The following is an 18,909-nucleotide window of genomic DNA, read 5'->3' on the forward strand; positions in this document are numbered from 1 at the left end:
CTAGAACTGTTTTTCTTTTCATATATGCGAGATTAAGATATTTTTTCTTTTAAAATTTGAGAACCAGAATTGGATTCACCCTAAATTTTAAAGACTATAAACATAATTAAGCCTTTCAATAAAATAATAATCACATGCATTTTGTTTTGGATATATAGAAAGTAAGTAATAACTTAAGTGAGGATTGCAAGTGATGCTTTTGGAAAAACTAACTATTAATTCATGTCCCTATTCTAAAATAACTAGTGATAGATAAAATAAATAAATTATCCTATTGTCTCAATTGCATGGAGCATACCATGTGCGTTGTGGCGTGTTTGCAGAATGCAGAGTAGAGAAATAATTATCGTGCAGTGGGCATGGGTACTGACTGGCCCAATAATAGCCCACATAGACTCAAAAGTAAGAGAATGGCAAACCCACTCAACCATACTCAATGTCTGTGTAAATCCTCAAGGTTGTTTGTTACCATATTTATATTTTATTAATATACACTTTATTATATTTTAAACTGTTAATTTTTAATTAACAATCATAATTTTATATTTTATCTTTTTAATCACGCTCCTTATTTTAGCAATTTCGAATCCTTGCAGTTGTTACCTTTTGACCCCTAATCATAATCTCCCTATCTCTCTGGTTATTACTAATCATTAGTTATTCATTACTCCCTCCGGTCTTATATATTGATCACTTTCAATCGAATCATCAAGACTAAGGATTCTACATTTCTTGAATGAATGATTAGTATGGAACCCCTTCATTTTCGTACTAATTTATATGCTACTTTATATGCTACTTTGATGAAAGCAACAGCCAAAAAAACATCCAATATTTGCAACAGCATGTGTATATTAGGTGGTACACGGAAGCAAGACTAGAGGGTTTGGGTTGAGCAACAAAAGTCTCCTATTTTCTTACTTTATAGCAGCAGCTAGCCAACATATTTGAGCCTAAGAAGTCTCTAGAGCGATTTGCATGGGCTAAAACTGCTGCATTGCTTTAAACACTCAGGTCCCACATAAAGGATGAAGAAACTAACAATGTTTTTCTAGATTTTTTCAACAACAGCATTAACGGACGAGACCACTCAAACAAGTAACTAATTAAACATGCCATTCATAGTTTTGTCCTATCACACATGTTTTGTACTTGCATGCCTAATTAATTACGAGTTCCTTATGGTTGCTAAAAAATTCATGCTAGCTTTGTTAGAAGATAATAGTTTGAAATAGAATTTTTATAATATAAAGTTTTAGATTTAATATTATTCAAGATAATATATATGTGAAAATGGGTGGGGGGGGGGGGGAATTGTTGGCTTTGGTGCTGAGCAAGTAATTTTGGTACGAGATGATTCTGCTCGTAAGGAAGTTTTAGACTATGTGGAGAAGCAGGCTCTTGTTTTAACCATTTTAGAGTGCAAAGGCCTTGAGTTTCAGGTTGTGAAAGAATCTTATCTAATTCATTTCTACTTTGTATATTATGTATATTTTTTAATGGTCTGATGTGTCCTTTTCCAGGATGTATTGCTGTACAACTTTTTTGGCTCTTCACCTTTGAAAAATCGATGGAGAGTGATATATGAGTATATGAAGGAACAAGAAATGTTGGAACCTACAGAACTTAAGTCGTATCCAAATTTCAGTGATTCCAAACACAATCTCTTGTGCTCTAAACTTAAGCAGTTATATGTGGCTATAACTCGTACAAGACAAAGATTGTGGATATGTGAGAATACAGAAGAGTACTCTAGACCTCTGTTTGATTATTGGAGAAAGAAAGGTCTTGTGCAATTTAAAGAACTGGATGATTCACTTGCTCAAGCAATGAAAGTTGCAAGTAGTCCTGAAGAATGGAGGTCACGTGGCAAAAAGGTTGTTTTTATAATCATCCATTATATTCGTTGTGCTTCTATAGTAATGAATTAAAATAACATGTCATACTTTATTTTCATTTGATTGAATCATTGTTTATTGGTGTCTTATGAGGTTTATTATAGTTTGCTTTGAAATCTACCCAAATGTTATCAGATCACTTTGGTTGTTCGTTTACAGCTATACTATCAAAATAACTATGAGATGGCAACGATGTGTTTTGAAAGAGCAGGAGACTCTTACTGGGAGAGAAAGTCTAAGGCTTCTGGTCTTAGGGCAAATGCAAACCGTTTGCATGATTTGAATCCTGAGGATTCAAATGCAATGCTTAGGGAAGCTGCTGAAATTTTTGAAGGCATAGGAATGGCTGAATCTGTTGCCCAGTGTTTTTCTGATTTAGGGGATTATAAAAGAGTTGGTATGAACTTGAGCTTTGGCATCTATGGTTATACTTCTATGTCATTTGCTTATAAAGTACTTTACTAGTTTTAGAGTATTTGTTAGGAATTAAGAAATCATTTTATTTTGAAACACTAACAGTGAATCTTTCTTACATGTTCATGTTTTGCATTCTTTGGCTGGGTTTACTCAGGTTGCAGATCAGAACTTGCTTAAAAACATTAATTAAAAAAGACCAATCATTTGATAAACAAATATAAAAGTTGGAACTGATACGATCTCTGAGATGTTGTCCTATGATTAATGTTATATACATATACATATTAAGTATATACAAGTCTTCAATTTTATATGCAAGGGGATTGAGAAGCTTTGTTTAGTTATTTTTTTTCCTTTCTATTTTGTTTTATTGTTTATGATGATTTTGTATCATATTTTCTTCATCTTAATAATTTTATTTTATGAGGATTCCGTTTCACTTTTGTGTCTCATGTTTGATAACCATTATTGTATTACATACTATAATAACCCAGTTTACTTTGAGTCTTAAGTAGTCTTTCACTATCCAAACTTATCATTGATACAGATTTTTTAATTTTTGTTGTACAAACCTTACCTATTTATGTTCATTGATGGTTAGTTTTTTCCCCTCATTTTCACATAAATGAAATTCAATAAATTCATGTGCATACCTTACTTGGGGCCCTTTCTAAAATGCTAAGGTGAAATGTCCATGCCAGAATTCCCCTTTAGGACTATCTATATATCCCTGACCCTATGCATGGCAGCAATGCAACCATACTTCAAAGCATGGTCCACACACTCCCCAACTTGTTATGGGGGGTTGACTAAGTTGTAGAACTGTGAATCCATTTTAAAGTTGCTCTCACTTTACAAAGAAGCAATGGTTGCATTTTCTTCATTTTACTCGGGGTAGCAGGCCTCAATCACTTGGCAAAACTTGAAAAATATTAGTAATACACTAATACTAAATTAATTGAATATCAAATATGAAATGTTATTTTTTTTCTTAAAAGCCAAACATCCCCGCTAATAAAAGCTATGAGTACTAAGTACCAGCTAAGAGACAACTCTTTTTCACACAGATGTGTAATGCCTATTGCTAGTTCATATGAAATGCCCACCCAAAAATGAATTCATATAAAATTACTTGTCTTTGAAGAATAATAATCTCTTAAACTCGTGTATACATAGCTTGAAGTATGTAAACTATATAATGAATTTCCCACAGTGGGTAGATAATCCTATATTGTCACAGGAGGGGAGACTCGTTCTCATTTTTGTATCATAATTAACACCATATGATCATAATGTTGATATGCATTTAAAAAAAAAAAAGTAATTCCTCTCCATGTGCAAATCTAATTCGTTCTCATTTTCACATATCAATGAAGTTGGGTGCCTCGAATTGCATAGACTCAATTACATCACTTTTCTATAATCATATTAATTAAGAGAAGAGTTCAAAATACCTAGTTACATGTTACTTCTAAATACTGCTGAATAAGTTACTCTAATAATAAATATCTAGTTACCAGTTTAGCGTACTTACCAAAATGTTATCCCATACAATAACTTTTAGAGTTTCTGGGACATCCTTCCAAGTAGTATGAATGATAGGGATTTTCTCCCGTGCCACTACCCCCAGGTAACTATGAAATTTTTCTTTATGAGGGCCAGATCCTCTACCAGTAGAAGGGTTGACGTGGACAGTTGGTCGTGGTTGATCTAAGCTTTTGGCAGTCAACCTTCGCATCCTGGTAGTTTGTCTAGTCTTCTTTTTTGTGGTTTCCGTAGGAGAATCTAGTGGTGGAGGGGACCTCGGGGGTGTTGCCATGCCTGCATAGAAATACGGAAATAAATTAAGCCAACTAAATTACCACAACATAAACGTATCAAATAGTAATGAAATACAAATAATAAGAAATTTAAAATGACAATGGATAAGGTAAACAAAATGGTGTTATATACCACATTCAAGTAGATGTATTTTCCCATAAACCTTCATCATGATCGATACGATTTGCATATACATCATCCTCCTCATTTTCATCATTTACGGGAGGCATTTCTGTGGAGAAGGTCGGCATGTCGTTAACATCAAGGGTTGAAGCATCAATATCGGGAGAGATACCAATTGTTTTCCCCTGAAGAACAACTGACCATCTTGAGTCGTTGGGATCTTCAACATAGAACACTTGTCTTGCTTGTGCTGCCAGGATGAATGGGTCGTCCTTATAACCAATCCTTTGAAGGTCAACCAAAGTAAACCCCATTTTGTCTTGTCGAACACCTGCATTTCCATTAACCCATTGGCACTTGAAAACATGCACTCTAAATTCACCATAATCAAGCTCCCAAATTTCCTTGATTTGTCCATAATAAGGCATGGACGCTCGAATATGATGGTTATCCACTGCACTACTAAAGTGGTCCGAATGAGCATCAATGGTTACTCCACTGTTTTGTACAACACTGTGATCATCCTGCGATTTTGTGTAAAATGAATAATTGTTGATATCATACCCCTTCCAAGTGAGGACATTCATATTAGGCCCAACAACTAACATTGTTAATGTCTTAGAAGCAGTGTTAATTCCAAAAATTGTTTTTCTAAACCAATTAATGAAACTCCTATTGTGCTCCTGTAACACGCGCATCATATTCATGTTTGGGTGACAAGCTGCAACATATTCCTTGTGAGCATCTAAGTATGGTATAACTTCAGCAGTGTTGTTTAGTACATATAAATGCGCTTGTGAGACCTGTTCCCGATCCATGGTTACAACATCGAATCCTCGTGTACCCCTTCCTTGTCGGGTGGACTCATGACGGCTTTCTGGAAGACCAACAGGTGAACCATTTTCAATGTACTCAGAACAAAACTCAATGGCTTCTTCAGCCACATACCTTTCAACAATGCTTGCTTCTGGGCGATATTGATTTTTCGTATAACCTTTCAATACCTTCATGTACCACTCAACCGGATACATCCAACGCAGATAAACGGGCCCGCACAACCGTATTTCTCGAACTAGATGAACAACCAAGTGAACCATTATGTCAAAAAATGCAGGTGGAAAATACATCTCCAATTGACAAATGATAATGGAAGCCTCATTTTCCAAATCATCCAACTGTTTCGGGTCGATTACTTTGCTGTAGATGGCATTGAAGAAAAACACAATCTAGTTATTGCAACCCTTACTTTGTCAGGCAATATACCCCAGATGGCTATAGGCAATAATTGTTGCATTAAAACGTGACAATCATGAGACTTCAAGCCAACCAATTTCATATCACTCACAGATATAAGGCTCTTTATATTTGAAGAGTATGCTTGTGGGACTTTGACATTTTTCAGACAATGACAAAATCTTTTTTTCTCAGTATTTGACATTGTATGAGATGCGGGCGGCAAATAAGTTCGAACACCTTTTGAAACTGGGTGCAACTGTTGTCGTATGCCCATCTCTACTAAATCTTGATGACATTTCAAACCATCTTTTGTCTTGCCTTTAATGTTTAGCAGTGTTCCAACTAGACTATCACATACATTTTTTTCAACATGCATAACATCTAAACAATGTCTCACATCTAAATCACACCAGTAAGGCAGATAAAAAAATATAGACTTTTTCTTCCAAAGCTGGTTGTGGGGCCCATCCTTTTTTTGTGTCTTCCCATATATAGTGATGATGTTCTTCACCCGATCAAAAACTTCATGACCTGACAAAGGAATCGGTGCACTGTCAAACTCAGATGTGCCATTAAATGCCTTCTTCATTCGCCTGTATGGGTGAAAATCTTTTAAAAATCTTCGATGTCTTGTATACACTGTCTTCTTTCCATGCTTTAATTGGATGTAACTTGTGTCTTTCTCACATATAGGACATGCGTGGTGGCCTTTGATGGTATATCAACTCAAATTCCCATATGCTGGAAAGTCGTTAATGGTGCAAAAAATCATTACACGCAACCTGAATGTCTCCTGAGCATTCCTATCATACACATCAACCCCTTCTACCCACAATTTCCTGAGGTCTTCAATACCTTCGCATAGCGAAGAGCCTCTGGGCAATGGGGTACGAAGTTTTTTTTTTCAATCAACGGAGCAAGATACACATCAGTGTCATTTCCTGGCTGTCTGGGACCGGCTATCATCATACACATCATTATGTACTTCCGTTTGATGCACAACCAAGGAGGAAGGTTGTAAATCATCAGCAAAACAGGTCAGGAACTGTGGTTGCAGCTCAAGTTCCCAAAAGTATTCATTCCATCGGAGGTGAGACCAACCCTTAGGTTTCTGGGATCTTGTCCAAATTTCGAATACAACTCATCAATTGACTTCCATTGAGGAGAATCAGCAGGATGACGGAGCAATCCATCTTTAATCCTCCCATCAACATGCCATGTTAGGTTTTTTGCGTCTTGTGCATTAGCAAACAATCGCTTAAACCTTGGTATTACTGGAAGATACCAACACACTTTTGATGGACAATCTTTGTATGTGCTTCCATCAACACTGCTTTCATCAGACTTCACTTTGTAACGTGACGCTCCACATGTAGGGCAGCTGCGTTTTTCAGCAAATTGATGTCTATACGAAATACAATCATTAGGGCACGCATGTATTTTGTGGTATTCCATACCCACAGGGCATAATATCTTCTTTGCCTTGTAATGGTTCTTGGGTAATGTGTTATCTACAGGAAGCATATTCTTCAATAACAAAAGTGATTCGTTGAAACTTTTATCACTCCACCCAAATCTTGCTTTCAAATTCACCAAACCTAAGACCGCTGATAACCGTGTGTACTTTGTGCATCCCATATACAATGGAGTCGTAGAATCAGTATCCAAGCTTTCATAGTAAGGTGAATGTGCTTGCCTAAAACCCTCTTGTCCAAGATCACGTAGCATGTCTTCTATATGATCACCAACTTCTTCGTCAACTGGAGCAGTCAGAGGGCTTGATGACATTTGTGGTAATTCACCATGCCAAATCCATTTCGTATAATTTGGACTGATACCATCACATATAAGATGTGTTCTAATGTCATCCAAATATTGTCGTCGTCCATTCAAACAATTAACACATGGACATAAGTATAGTCCACCAATGGGTGCTGCATTATGTTTGGCAAATTGCAAGAAATCTTCAACTCCATTGTCATACTCGTCACTTATGCGTGGTCTTGTCATCCAACTTCGATCCATTATGGTGTTCTGCCATAGCCCGCACATTAACCGATATGCATGTCAACCTCTCTTTTTCATAAAAAGGTATGACCCTACCCCATTCGGAAAGACAATTTTTTACTTCATTCAAACAAACAAGTTAAGACAGTTATGTTAATTTTGACAAAATTTCGGCAGCATTTCGCTTTGGTCTCCAAGTACACAACATGAAAGCGGTGACATCAATTCACGCCTATCATGTATGCACCCAGAGAACAAAGCAAGATGCATTGTTTGAAATTTAGTAAAAAATAACACAACATACTTAACTTATAAGTCAAAATGAAGTAAAAACAATTTGTCTTCCCAAATTGTCCAAACGGACAATTCAAGATTGAATACAACAATTAATCCAAACTGTCCGTATTAATCGTTGTATTCAATCTCAAACAGGGAACTATGGCTCACTCAATGAATTACAATGTACTACTAAAGAATAGTAACATGTCAACCATTGCCTATAATACTTAAGCACATAAGTGTGAGAATCACATACATACCTCGAACGATGATAGTAAGGAAATCTTTGTTGGCGGGGATGCAACACTCAATGAGATGACAGTATGCTAAATGAAAGAGTATCAACTATATTGCTATCCTTAACAACCGCCACACGCCTTAACAGTAACACCTGCATCATAGCAAAGCTTGTAACAATTTGCAAGTTTAAAAATGTAATTTTATTCCAATAGGTCTCAAAAATCAAAATGGGGAGGGAAGAGTAAAATATATATACTTTTCTAATAAATCCAGCTAACATTGTGATTGTGTCTTGTCAACTACTACCAAGGATGCATGAGTAATAATCTAGTTATCTAATTATTTGCTATCTCCATCTGTATTTACTGGAGGTATATATGTGGGGCGCTGATGCAATTTCGGGTTTGCTAGGGTTATGCAGTATTTGTACTTACTGTTTGGTACGAAGATCATATCCATTAACCTTAGGCTTTACCTTTGATCTGTACTGAAACATGATTATGATTTAGGTACCACTGATTTAGGTACCAGTTATATTAATAACCTTTTTGCTGATAAAAAAATTATACTTACAATTGGAAGCAGATAAAAAAATAATTACAATTGGAAGAGACTCAAATCCAGGTACCCCAATTACTACCACAATGGTCCTGTTTATGCCACCATGATCAGCATCCTTGGAACATCAGGGAGACTCAATGAGATGAGGGATGTGATTGAGCAAATGAAAGAGGATTCATGTGAAAGCAAAGATTCTGTTTTTGTGTCTGTTATCAAGACATATGTGAATGCCGGGCTGGTGGATGAAGCAATCTCTCTGTATAAGAGTATTCCTCGGTTTAACTGTGTGAATTGGACAGAATCCTTCAACACCATGTTGCAGATAATGGTCAAGGAGAACCGGCTTGAAATTGCACACCGGCTTTTTGTGGAGAGCTCTTGTGGTTGGGAAGTGAGGTCTTTGGTTCGAGCATTGAACTTGCTTATGTATGCTCTTTGTCAAAAGAGTCGCTCTGATCTGGCATTGCAATTATTCCAAGAGATGGATTATCAAAGTTGCTACCCTAATAGGGACAATTATGCAATTTTGATGAAGGGATTGTGCCAAGACAGGAGGTTGCATGAGGCCACCCATTTGTTGTATTCAATGTTTTGGAGGATCTCACAGAAAGGAAATGGTGAGGATATTGTGGTCTATAGAACTCTTTTGGATGCTTTATGTGATGCTGGAAAATTTGAAGAAGCTGAAGAAATTCTGGGTAAAATTTTGAGGAAAAGACTGAAGGCTCCAACGTGATGCTATAGCCAACTTGATCTTGGCCACCTCTCAGATGGTAAAGATATAGAAAATGCTAAACGCATAATTCACGAAGCTTTGATCAAGGGCTCAGTTCCTAGTTTGGCTAGTTATAATGCCATGGTTGTTGATCTGTACAGCGAGGGTAAGATAGATGAAGCTGATAAAGTCATCATTGAAATGCAAGTCAGAGGCTTTAAACCAACACATTCTATCTTTGAGGCAAAAGTAGCTGCATTGTGCAAGGTTAGTAAAGTGGATGAAGCAATCAAGGTAATTGAGGAGGACATGGTGAAAGTCAATTGTCTACCCACTGCTAAAATGTACAATATTCTCTTGAAAAACCTATGCAATGTTGGAAATTCCACAACCATACTCGAGAGCTTGAACAAGATGTCTAGCAAGGTCGGTTGCACAGGCGACAGAGATACTCACAGCATTTTGCTGGAAATGCTTTGTGGTGAGAGAAGGTATCTTGAGGCAAGCCAACTTTTGGAGAAAATGTCAATTAAATCATATTGGCCTTGTACCAACAATTACAATTCACTCATTAGGGGTCTTTGCTTCTTGGGTAGGCAATATGAAGCAGTTATGTGGTTGGAGAACATGATAAGTCAGGGGAAGCTTCTTGAAATTTCTGTCTGGAATTCATTGGCATCTTTATTTTGTAACTCAGAAAAGATAAAAGTGTCCTCTGAGACATTTAGTCGCCTAAGAAGTTTGTGATTACTAGAATCCTGTACTACCATTTTATTTTTTTAATTTACATGCTTCTTTTTAATAGCTTCAAATACACCTTAGAGTGTTGATTCTGACTTGGCCTTCCTAACTTGTTCAGCTACCAAGCCGACATTCACTTTTGTGGCCCAAAATCCCTTTCCTATGCTTTGCATGACCTAGGGTATAATAAGTTGCTTTACAATTTGGCATTCTTTTTCTTCAGGGCATTGATTTAGTGAATAAGACTCTACTAATATATTTTTTGGGGGGTTATTTTTTGTACTTTGGCTTTCTGTTGATAGCTTCAGTGTTCTTCTATTTGATAATGCTGCTATAACTATGGCTGCAACATAAGATATTTTCTATCAACATGGATTGATTCCACCGAAACTGTATAAGTAAATGTAATTCTTTTTCTTCATTTTTGGGTCATCTAATATATAAAAGATTTAAGACCCCTTATCATGAAATTACTATTTGGATGTATATAGTTTTTTAAAATTTCCCAAGTTTTTTTATGTTGTATTTCAAGGGAAGACTTTAATTGTATCTGGTTTAGCTGAATCAAAGAAAGAACATGGAGTTGAACTACTTAATAAGCTGGAAGCTGGTATAGATGAGTTTGAACTGATAGTATAGGATAAGAATCGAGATGCAGTTGCACCAAAACAGAAAGAGCTTCTTCAATATGTTGAAGGGTAAGTATCTCAATTATTACTAAATCACTTACATAAACCACACAAAGACCTTATCCTTCCAGAAATGCGCCCTCTCGTTTTCCCGGTAATAAAAATCACTTTTTCTTCACTGTACCTTCATATTTACTCTGCCCCTTTTGTTTCCTAGAATCTTTCTTTTTTTTTTTATATATTATTCTTTCATTTTTGCTCATTTTGTTTTTCTTTTATATAAATAATCAGGGGAAAAGCTAGAACCTCAAAAGAGTGCGTCTTTTAATTTTCTTTCATATTTTATATTTGTCTATTTCATTTGGTGTTCGTTAGCTAAAAACACCAAATGAACAAGTATGGAACATGGTGACATATTTTGTTCGTTAGCTAAGAGTGAGGTTATGCTAGTAGGGTGTCATTATCGTCAAGCTAAAAACACCTTTAGGTTCTGGCTGAAATTTGAGTTATGATTTGAGTTATCAAGAATGGTGTTAGAAAAACTGAAATTTTGTATTTTTTGTTTTTTGGGCTAATGGGGTTTCTACAAACATTATTATCTCTGCAATTCTATGGAATTCTTTAGTTTTATCATTCCAAAGGAATGTAATGTATTATTTTATAACAAAGTTTAATGCTTTGTTAGTAATTGGTAGGAATTTGGTAAATGGGACATTGGAAGTATTGTCAATGATTTTTCTGTTTGTTAGTCCTTTTTTCTTGGATTATTATGGTTTGTGTATGAGTTATGTTTGTCAAAGCATTTTTTGTACTAGTTATTATCATATGTATCTTTTTTCTCTTTGATCTCGTTTCAGCTTCATTTTTCTTCCTTAATTATCTATTAATTTCTCCTCACATCTATTATTTTCTCTCTTTCTTTATCATTTTTATCTTTCTTCCTTCCTTCTACCCAATGCCTCATTTTTGGAGTGTAAGTTGTCCATTTTCCTTTCTATAACCATATGCATGTTGTTTCTCATGATATTCCTATGTACAGGTTTTGCAAGAGAGCATATTGGAGCTAAAACTGAGTACGATTTTGGAAGGGTGAGAGTTTACGGTGAAAGATCACTTGGAAACAATAGGAGGGCACGTTTCAATGCATTATATCAAGTTCCAGAATTTTGTGACATCAACAAAATTAAGGGGAAGTTTGATGGCAAAACTGTCATCATTACAATTCCAACGATTCCGGGGAAAGTCCCTAAGAAAGAAACACAACCAACTGAACAAGAACCACCCAAAGAACCATCACAAGAAACAGAATCAAATCCAGAGGAAGAAAAAGAAGGTACTCCTCCTTCATATGATAATCAAGAAAGTAAAGAAGAGGCTGGCCATGCGACTTCAACTTCAAACCCACCAAATATTTGAACTTTTAGGCTAATATTTTCAAAATGATTGTGACTGCTAGCTAAAAGCTATATGCAAATCTATTTAGAATAGTAATTATTAGCATTGTTCCTTTAACGCAAATTGAACTTTTAGGCTAATATTTTCAAAACGATTGTGACTGCTAGCTAAAAGCTATATGCAAATATATTTAGAATAGTAATTAACACCCAAACTATATATCAAAACACCATGCTTATCAGACAAAAAAAATTTGACCCAAAAGTTTGTTCCCATAAGTGTGAGAATCACATACTTAAGCACATAAGTGTGAGAATCACATACATACCTCAAACGATGATAGTAAGGAAATCTTTGTTGGCGGGGATGCAACACTCAATGAGATGAAACCTGAAGGACAAGTTTCTTTGAATCAAGACAATATCTTGTTGAATGATAAGGACATTAAAAATGGTTTGTTAAATATTATTCTGTTAAAATGGAGAGAGGTTTATTGTTCCATAAATTCATATGGATGGATGCCTTTTTACTTGATTAATACTTATTTTGAACAATTAAGCCATGCTAGTGTCCTTTTTTTACTCTTATAGTAAAAATTTTAATTGGAAACAAAGGAGACTACAGAAACAAATTTTTTTTTTGGTTAGCCAAAATAAATATATATGTATATTAAATGAGTACCAGAGGTACTAAAAGGTACAGGATTGAGATTACAAATCTGCTGTATTTGAATTCAGCCAACTGTTTGGTCCACCCCAGAATGGGGCTTATAGCAGAACCTATTACAAGTATTTGCCTTGCACTCCTAATGTCAACTACAAAAACAAATGATACTAATCCAAGCCAAAAAAAGATGCAGAGGTAGGATTTTTGGATAAAAAAGCTTTTGTAGCCCGGGGTGCCCCGTATATAATATATCTTCTTTGTTTTCTGTCCAAGCAAAGATAGTAAATTAAAGAAAAACATGAAAGAGGAGACAAATTCTTAAATTAATTATAATAAAAATAATTTAATATAAAATACTAATAAATTCATTTAATTTATTTATTTATATTACTTTTAAAAGATAAAAAAACAAAGAAAAAAGGCTCTAAAAATATATGATAGTATATATTTTATTTTAAAAAAATTATCATTACTTCACGAATAGAATAAAAAATAAATAATAATTAATATTTTGTATGAAAAACAGAAATAAGTGTCTCTTAAAGATCTCCATGTGATCATCTATATATTAATTTTTATTATATAAAATTTTATTGCCTAAGTTACATAAATTGTGAAAAACAATTTGATGGTAGTGATGTGCTTTGGGGGGGGGGGGGGGGGGGGTATATATATACACACACTACAAAGTCGGCATACAATCTCATTCATTCAAAGGAAAGCTGTCCAAACAGATTGGTCAAAGTGGTGGTTCTCAGGGCCGTGAGTAATGAACGATAACCTTAGCCTCTTCAATCTTTTTTAAAAAATGTAAGAATTTATATTCTTTTTAATTTTATTTCCTAAGCATGTCTTCTCCAAAATACAAAAATTTCTCCTATAAGTTACTGGTCCCATTGAAAATCGTAGCTTTTATTTGGAAGGCAATCTCAGATAGACTTCTAAGTTCTAACATAGGTGAACTAGCTTACATATAAAAGAGATTTTTTTAGCACAAAACGACAAGTTGTTTTCTGTGTTCTGCAGCTTTTAAGCTATGGATAAATTACTTCTCAATTGTAAAGTCTCATATTATATTTTGGCAAATTAAAGTGTTGTATATGCATGGCAGGGAAATGATAGGACTCTGTCAAAATATGGAAAACTCATTTCTTGATGATGTACCAAGAAATTAGTGAAAGAAAAACAAGTAGAAAAACCCGGAAGTTAATAGTTTTACTATAGTCCAAGAACATACCTTAATGGCTACTTTCTGCCCCTTCCTTGCATAATCAACAGGTAGATGGTTATTCTCAATGGAGGCAACACGACCAATATCAATGAACTCTCTGGAAGGAATGCAGATTGGAGTTCCAATATGTGAAAGTCAAATAGACAATATTAGATGCAAATTTAAAGAAATCAAAACAATTAATTTTTGTGCATTGGGCACAACAGACTTCACAACTTAACAACGACCCTTGTCATCATCATAAACCCAAAAAGCTAAAAGCTAAAGAGGATCTTAAAGCTCAGAATATTGGGTTCAGAGAACAAACTGGAAAAAAAAAATGTTAAAAGCGTCTTAAGCAGGGGCAACAGAGGCAAACTTGTATAAAATGAACACACAATAACAACAATGATAAAGCATGTGTGCAAAATCTAAAAAGGAAGCACAATGTTAGAGTTGGGAAAGAAAAAGAAGCCTGAATTTACGTAAATCGAGTGTGATTACTGACTTACTGGATGGAATATTGTGATGGAAGCATGTAACCATTTGGACAAAAGAGTTCTAGCTCAACAGTCTTTTTGATACAAAATGGATATTAAAAAAATAGGTTGGTAAATTATGTAGCTTGATAAGGAGGAATTTAGATTATGCTACATTTAGTTTATATTAGTCTGTATGACACAACACAGAACATTAATTAAATGAATTAAAAAAAGTTATCTGACCATTAAAAATTCATGCAGTTGGAGTAAAATTTTCAAAAGTCGAAACCCCAACAAAATACCCAGCTGAGTTGGTATATATAAACTAAATACCTAATTGTGACAGATCATACACGGTGAAGGTTTTCAGTAAACAAAGAAAATACATCTTTGTTCTGACGAGGCTGTGCAGTTTTAATTCCTAAATTTTTTTACAAAAGCATTTGTAAGAAGCATCTTCCTTCCACTTGATTGGTCCCAAAAAATTGGTAGTAACATCTACATAAAATCTTTAATTCTACTCTCATATAACATTGCTATCCTATAACTTAAAAAAAAACTATTCAGCAAACATCATGACATGAATGATGGTGACCAGTTGGATGAACTAGTGTTTCACCAGCAGTCTTTACACGAGCACTGGCCATTGGAGAAACAATGAAATCCAGAAGAATCTCTCAGAAATATATCCCTCTTTGTGACAATAGATGCATATTTTAGGAATGAATGGCAGTCCCCACAAAGAAGGAAACTTTACAATCCGAATGGGTTTTCCAGGCTTGGTCATCAGCATCCCATAAGTTGCTGCCAATTTAGCACTGTGATGGAATAGAAAATTTTTCTTGTGATACTCCTCTACTTCATGGAGAACAAAGCTCGTGTCAGGTTCATATCCAATTTTTAGGCACTCCAAGATCATAATTTCCAAACCTCTGTGTATATCTTTCTCCTGTGGATGTGATCCATCTCTCGGATAAAATGTATTTATTTTCTTCTCACAAATGATCCAACTTTGAGCTGGGTGTTTGCAAAACCCCTTTTCTCTCATATCCTCCCTGACCATTTCAGAGCGGTCCCATCCCAGAAGCAGAATACAAATTTGAAACAAGTATAAATGTTGAAGGATCTTTAGGTTCTAGGGACAGAATATTCTGAGCAGCCCATTTTCCAATCAACGCATTCTTATGCAATCTACAACCATCAAGCAAAGCGCGCCAAACAAGAGCAGAAGGCTGGAAAGGCATGTTATTGATAGTTTCTAGTGCTTCTTGCAGAAGACCCCAATAACCCAAAAACACTGATGAAGGAAGCATAATGCTTGGATGTGGGCTCAATTTGATAAACAGTTCTCATTGAATTAAACAAACTACGACAATCATCAACCAAATTTAAGTTAGTTTTTATACATCAATTCCAGTACATTTTTGGATGAAAAAGAGAAAAGCCTCAATGAAGCCCTAAATCACATACAACTTCTTAGGAGGGAGTTAGCAAGAAAGGATGCAGAGGTAGGATTTTTAAAACATTGCTAATCATGTCTCTTGGATTGAAGTTTGTCGTAACAGATAAAGATTAATCTTTTTGGTAGGCTGTTTGACAGATTTGACAAATGAAACCTCATATTTCAGAGCTAAATTTGCATGCAGAAGCACAAGCCATGGAGTACAAGCAGAAATTTAGTAATTCTGTGGAATAAAATCAAATGATCTTGGTTGCTCATCTTTAATTAAATTTCCTTAATGCAGTCACTAATAATTGATGATCAGCAATGGGAGGAGATTCCAGAGAAAGTTAAATTTGTTACTCTCGAGTCTCAAGACAAGGTAATCTAAACTCTGGACTAGATAACATTGTTATTATCCTAGAGCTTAAGTTAACCTGAATTGCTTGCTTATTTCTGGAACAGGAGGTTATTAAGCTAAAGAAGCAGCTGAGTGAATTCATTGAACAAAGTCAACTTAATAAATTTCAGATTTATTTTGAGAGGTGGGGTGGGGTTTGAGAATCAAATGTCAGATGGTAAATAGGGAGGTTATTAGCTTTTTGTCTTTGTCTAAGCTAAGTCACTTCCTTTCTTTGTGAGGCATCCACTCACCAAACCATTTAGCTTCATTGATTTAGGTAAGCTTCAATTTTATTCTGATCTATGAATTTTAGACACTACAGCCCCTAATCTTGTCAGTCATAGTAAGTCTCATTTCACCAGACTACATAGTATTAATCCCATCAGGACGGATCTAAGAATAAAGCAACTAAACTAAACCTCAAACTTTAGGTCCATTGACAAAAGAAATTAGTTTTTCTTAGTTATTATAAGGCAAAAAGGCATCATATGTTGGGAAGAATGGCATCCACCATCTAGCAACTTTTAATTTTATTAGCTAACTATTCAGACATAGGATAACAGATGGTCACTACAAGTAGAGACTACATTACAAAAGGAAACAAGGCAGTCACATCTTCTCAAACAAGAAAAAGGACAATCACATCATCGAATAACACAAGCTTAACCTACCTAAGTAAGTAATTAACTCACTAACCTGCTTTCTTTGAAGTCAGACCAATGTCTTTGTTGCCGATGTTGGATCGAACGCCCTGCTGGAAATCCTTGATTCAGAAGCGAAATTTGTAATAGAATCAATATATAATAAAAAAAATTAGCAGAATATAAAAAGTATTCTTTGATACTGCATCCTTGATCGTCTTTAAGTCGAGGTGTACATGTATTTAATCTTTTGGCCTCATAATGCTCAGAACAAGTCATGAATCGATTGATAAACACCAATGAATGTACACGAACACGAACACGAAGATACTTGAAATCATGAGCAGGTTGACAAAGAAGCAGTAAGGTACATAAACTATATCAGAAAAAAAGTAGATATTTTCTATAAAAAAATAGTAGAGACTGTGAATATAGGGAATTTTTGCAAACAATAATATAGAAAGATTTATTTTGGAAATATAAAATCGAGTAGCGCTGAAAAGGCAGTGACTTTACCCCACTTGCAGGTAAGGTTGGAGGTCGCAGCTGCTTGTCGTTGTCCACGGTTGGACTCCCCCAACTTACGAATGATGAAATCAACCCGACTGATGGAACCCTCCCGACGTTGGATCGAAAGCCCTGCGAAAGCCTTGCTGGGAAGGTTGAAGTCGTCAGAAGGAACGAAGAGGTTGTGGAATAGAATCAAGCAGGGGTGAGGTTTGAAGAAAGGGCAAGAGGTGCTTTAACCTACAGGTGCTGAGCTTTCAGCGCGAAAGGGATGACCGTGGGTTAGAAGAAAAACCTAGAGGCGCTGATGTTACACTACACACTTTGTCGTGGCCGCGACTAGGTTTGAAGAAAAACTTAGAGGCATTGAGGTTTCAGCGCGAAAGGGCAAGAGGTGCTTCAACCAACAGGTGTTGAAACTAGGGTTAGAAGCTACAACCAAGGTTTAAGCGCGAAAGGGGAAAGAGGTGAGGTTCAGCACGAAAGGGAAAAGAGGTGAGGTTCAACGCGAAAGGATTTGTTTTAATCCAAACCAATTAAGACGGTTTTTTTTTAAACCCGTCGTAAAATTAATTGTACATAACATTCTAAGGCGGTTTTAAATAACCGTCTTAGATTTAATGTCGTAAAATCCTATTATTGTTCGAATAATTACAAAAAAAACCACCGCACAACTTTCTAAGACGTTTTCCCAGCAACCATTGTAGTGTTCGTGTCGTAAAATACCATTTTTCTAGTAGTGAGTATAGAGATTTAAAAAAAGATAGTAAAGACAATAGACATGATAAAGTAAGTTATAGTATAAAAAAAATAAAATGACTCACACACTAATACCGTAAAGTAATTTATACATTTTGAAATGGTACCAAACATGCTTTAGTTATGTGGTTAACGCATTCTTCCGCCAAAAAATGTCAACATCAATATCGGTTTACGTGGCAGTTTTTTACATTTATACACTTTTTTATTTTTTTTTTAAATTAAAAAATGTAATTAATATAGATGACACACTAAAAGGTTAGCACTTAATATACTAAGTAGATTATTAGAGTATATATAAGGATTAATAGACTAAATGTTTGCTAAGGTGCAAAAGATTATCATGGAAAGTGAAAAAGATTATCATTATATGATCAGCGATAAATATGGATGACCCACGGGACAAATATATTACTTTCCATGTTGACGTCATGGGACCTTTCATACATTTCTTTTTTATAATTGTTTGTGTGTGAATATATGAAAAAATTATCATTATACTGATAAGCAATATATGTTGAGGAACGGAAACCGTAAAAGGTTACCACTTAATATATTAAGTAGATTATTAGAGTATATATATGGATTAATAGACTAAATGTTTGTTGAGGTACAAAAGATTATCATGGGGAGTAAAAAAGATTATCATTATATGATCAACAATAAATATGGATGACTCACGGGACAAACATATTATTTTTCATGTTGACGTCATGGGACTTGTCATGCGTGTGTTTT

At 35.1% G+C, this 18,909-nt stretch overlaps 2 protein-coding genes and 1 pseudogene across 2 annotated transcripts; 2 read left to right on the top strand and 1 right to left on the bottom strand.

Annotated features, from left to right (window-relative positions):
• Positions 1-6,533: 6,533 nt before the first annotated feature.
• Positions 6,534-7,520, bottom strand: LOC100796439 (uncharacterized). The gene has a single exon (XM_006596607.1). It carries the CDS (start codon positions 7,518-7,520, stop codon positions 6,534-6,536), a length of 987 nt encoding a protein of 328 aa, XP_006596670.1.
• Positions 7,521-8,670: 1,150 nt separating this feature from the next.
• LOC106794128 (pentatricopeptide repeat-containing protein At1g05600-like) lies at positions 8,671-10,109 on the top strand (annotated as a pseudogene).
• A 581-nt stretch (positions 10,110-10,690) lies between these two features.
• Positions 10,691-17,605, top strand: LOC121173431 (inactive protein RESTRICTED TEV MOVEMENT 2-like). Its single transcript, XM_041009025.1, has 6 exons — positions 10,691-10,736; positions 11,707-12,000; positions 15,560-15,660; positions 16,166-16,243; positions 16,327-16,372; positions 17,433-17,605. The coding sequence occupies exons 1-6, from the start codon at positions 10,691-10,693 to the stop codon at positions 17,603-17,605; spliced, it is 738 nt and encodes a 245-aa protein (XP_040864959.1).
• The last annotated feature ends 1,304 nt before the right edge of the window (positions 17,606-18,909 follow it).

The sequence above is a fragment of the Glycine max genome, chromosome 14 (assembly GCF_000004515.6).
Source record: "Glycine max cultivar Williams 82 chromosome 14, Glycine_max_v4.0, whole genome shotgun sequence".
NCBI classification, from domain to species: Eukaryota; Viridiplantae; Streptophyta; class Magnoliopsida; order Fabales; family Fabaceae; genus Glycine; species Glycine max.

Excerpts from the sequence above, each read along its gene's own strand:
- LOC100796439 (XM_006596607.1), bottom strand. The coding sequence starts at position 7,520 with ATGGATCGAAGTTGGATGACAAGACCACGCATAAGTGACGAGTATGAC.
- LOC121173431 (XM_041009025.1), top strand. The coding sequence starts at position 10,691 with ATGCAGTTGCACCAAAACAGAAAGAGCTTCTTCAATATGTTGAAGG. Across the intron at positions 10,737-11,706 it reads CTTCTTCAATATGTTGAAGG|GTTTTGCAAGAGAGCATATT; the intron begins GTAAGTATCTCA and ends TCCTATGTACAG. Across the intron at positions 16,244-16,326 it reads CTCTCGAGTCTCAAGACAAG|GAGGTTATTAAGCTAAAGAA; the intron begins GTAATCTAAACT and ends TTTCTGGAACAG.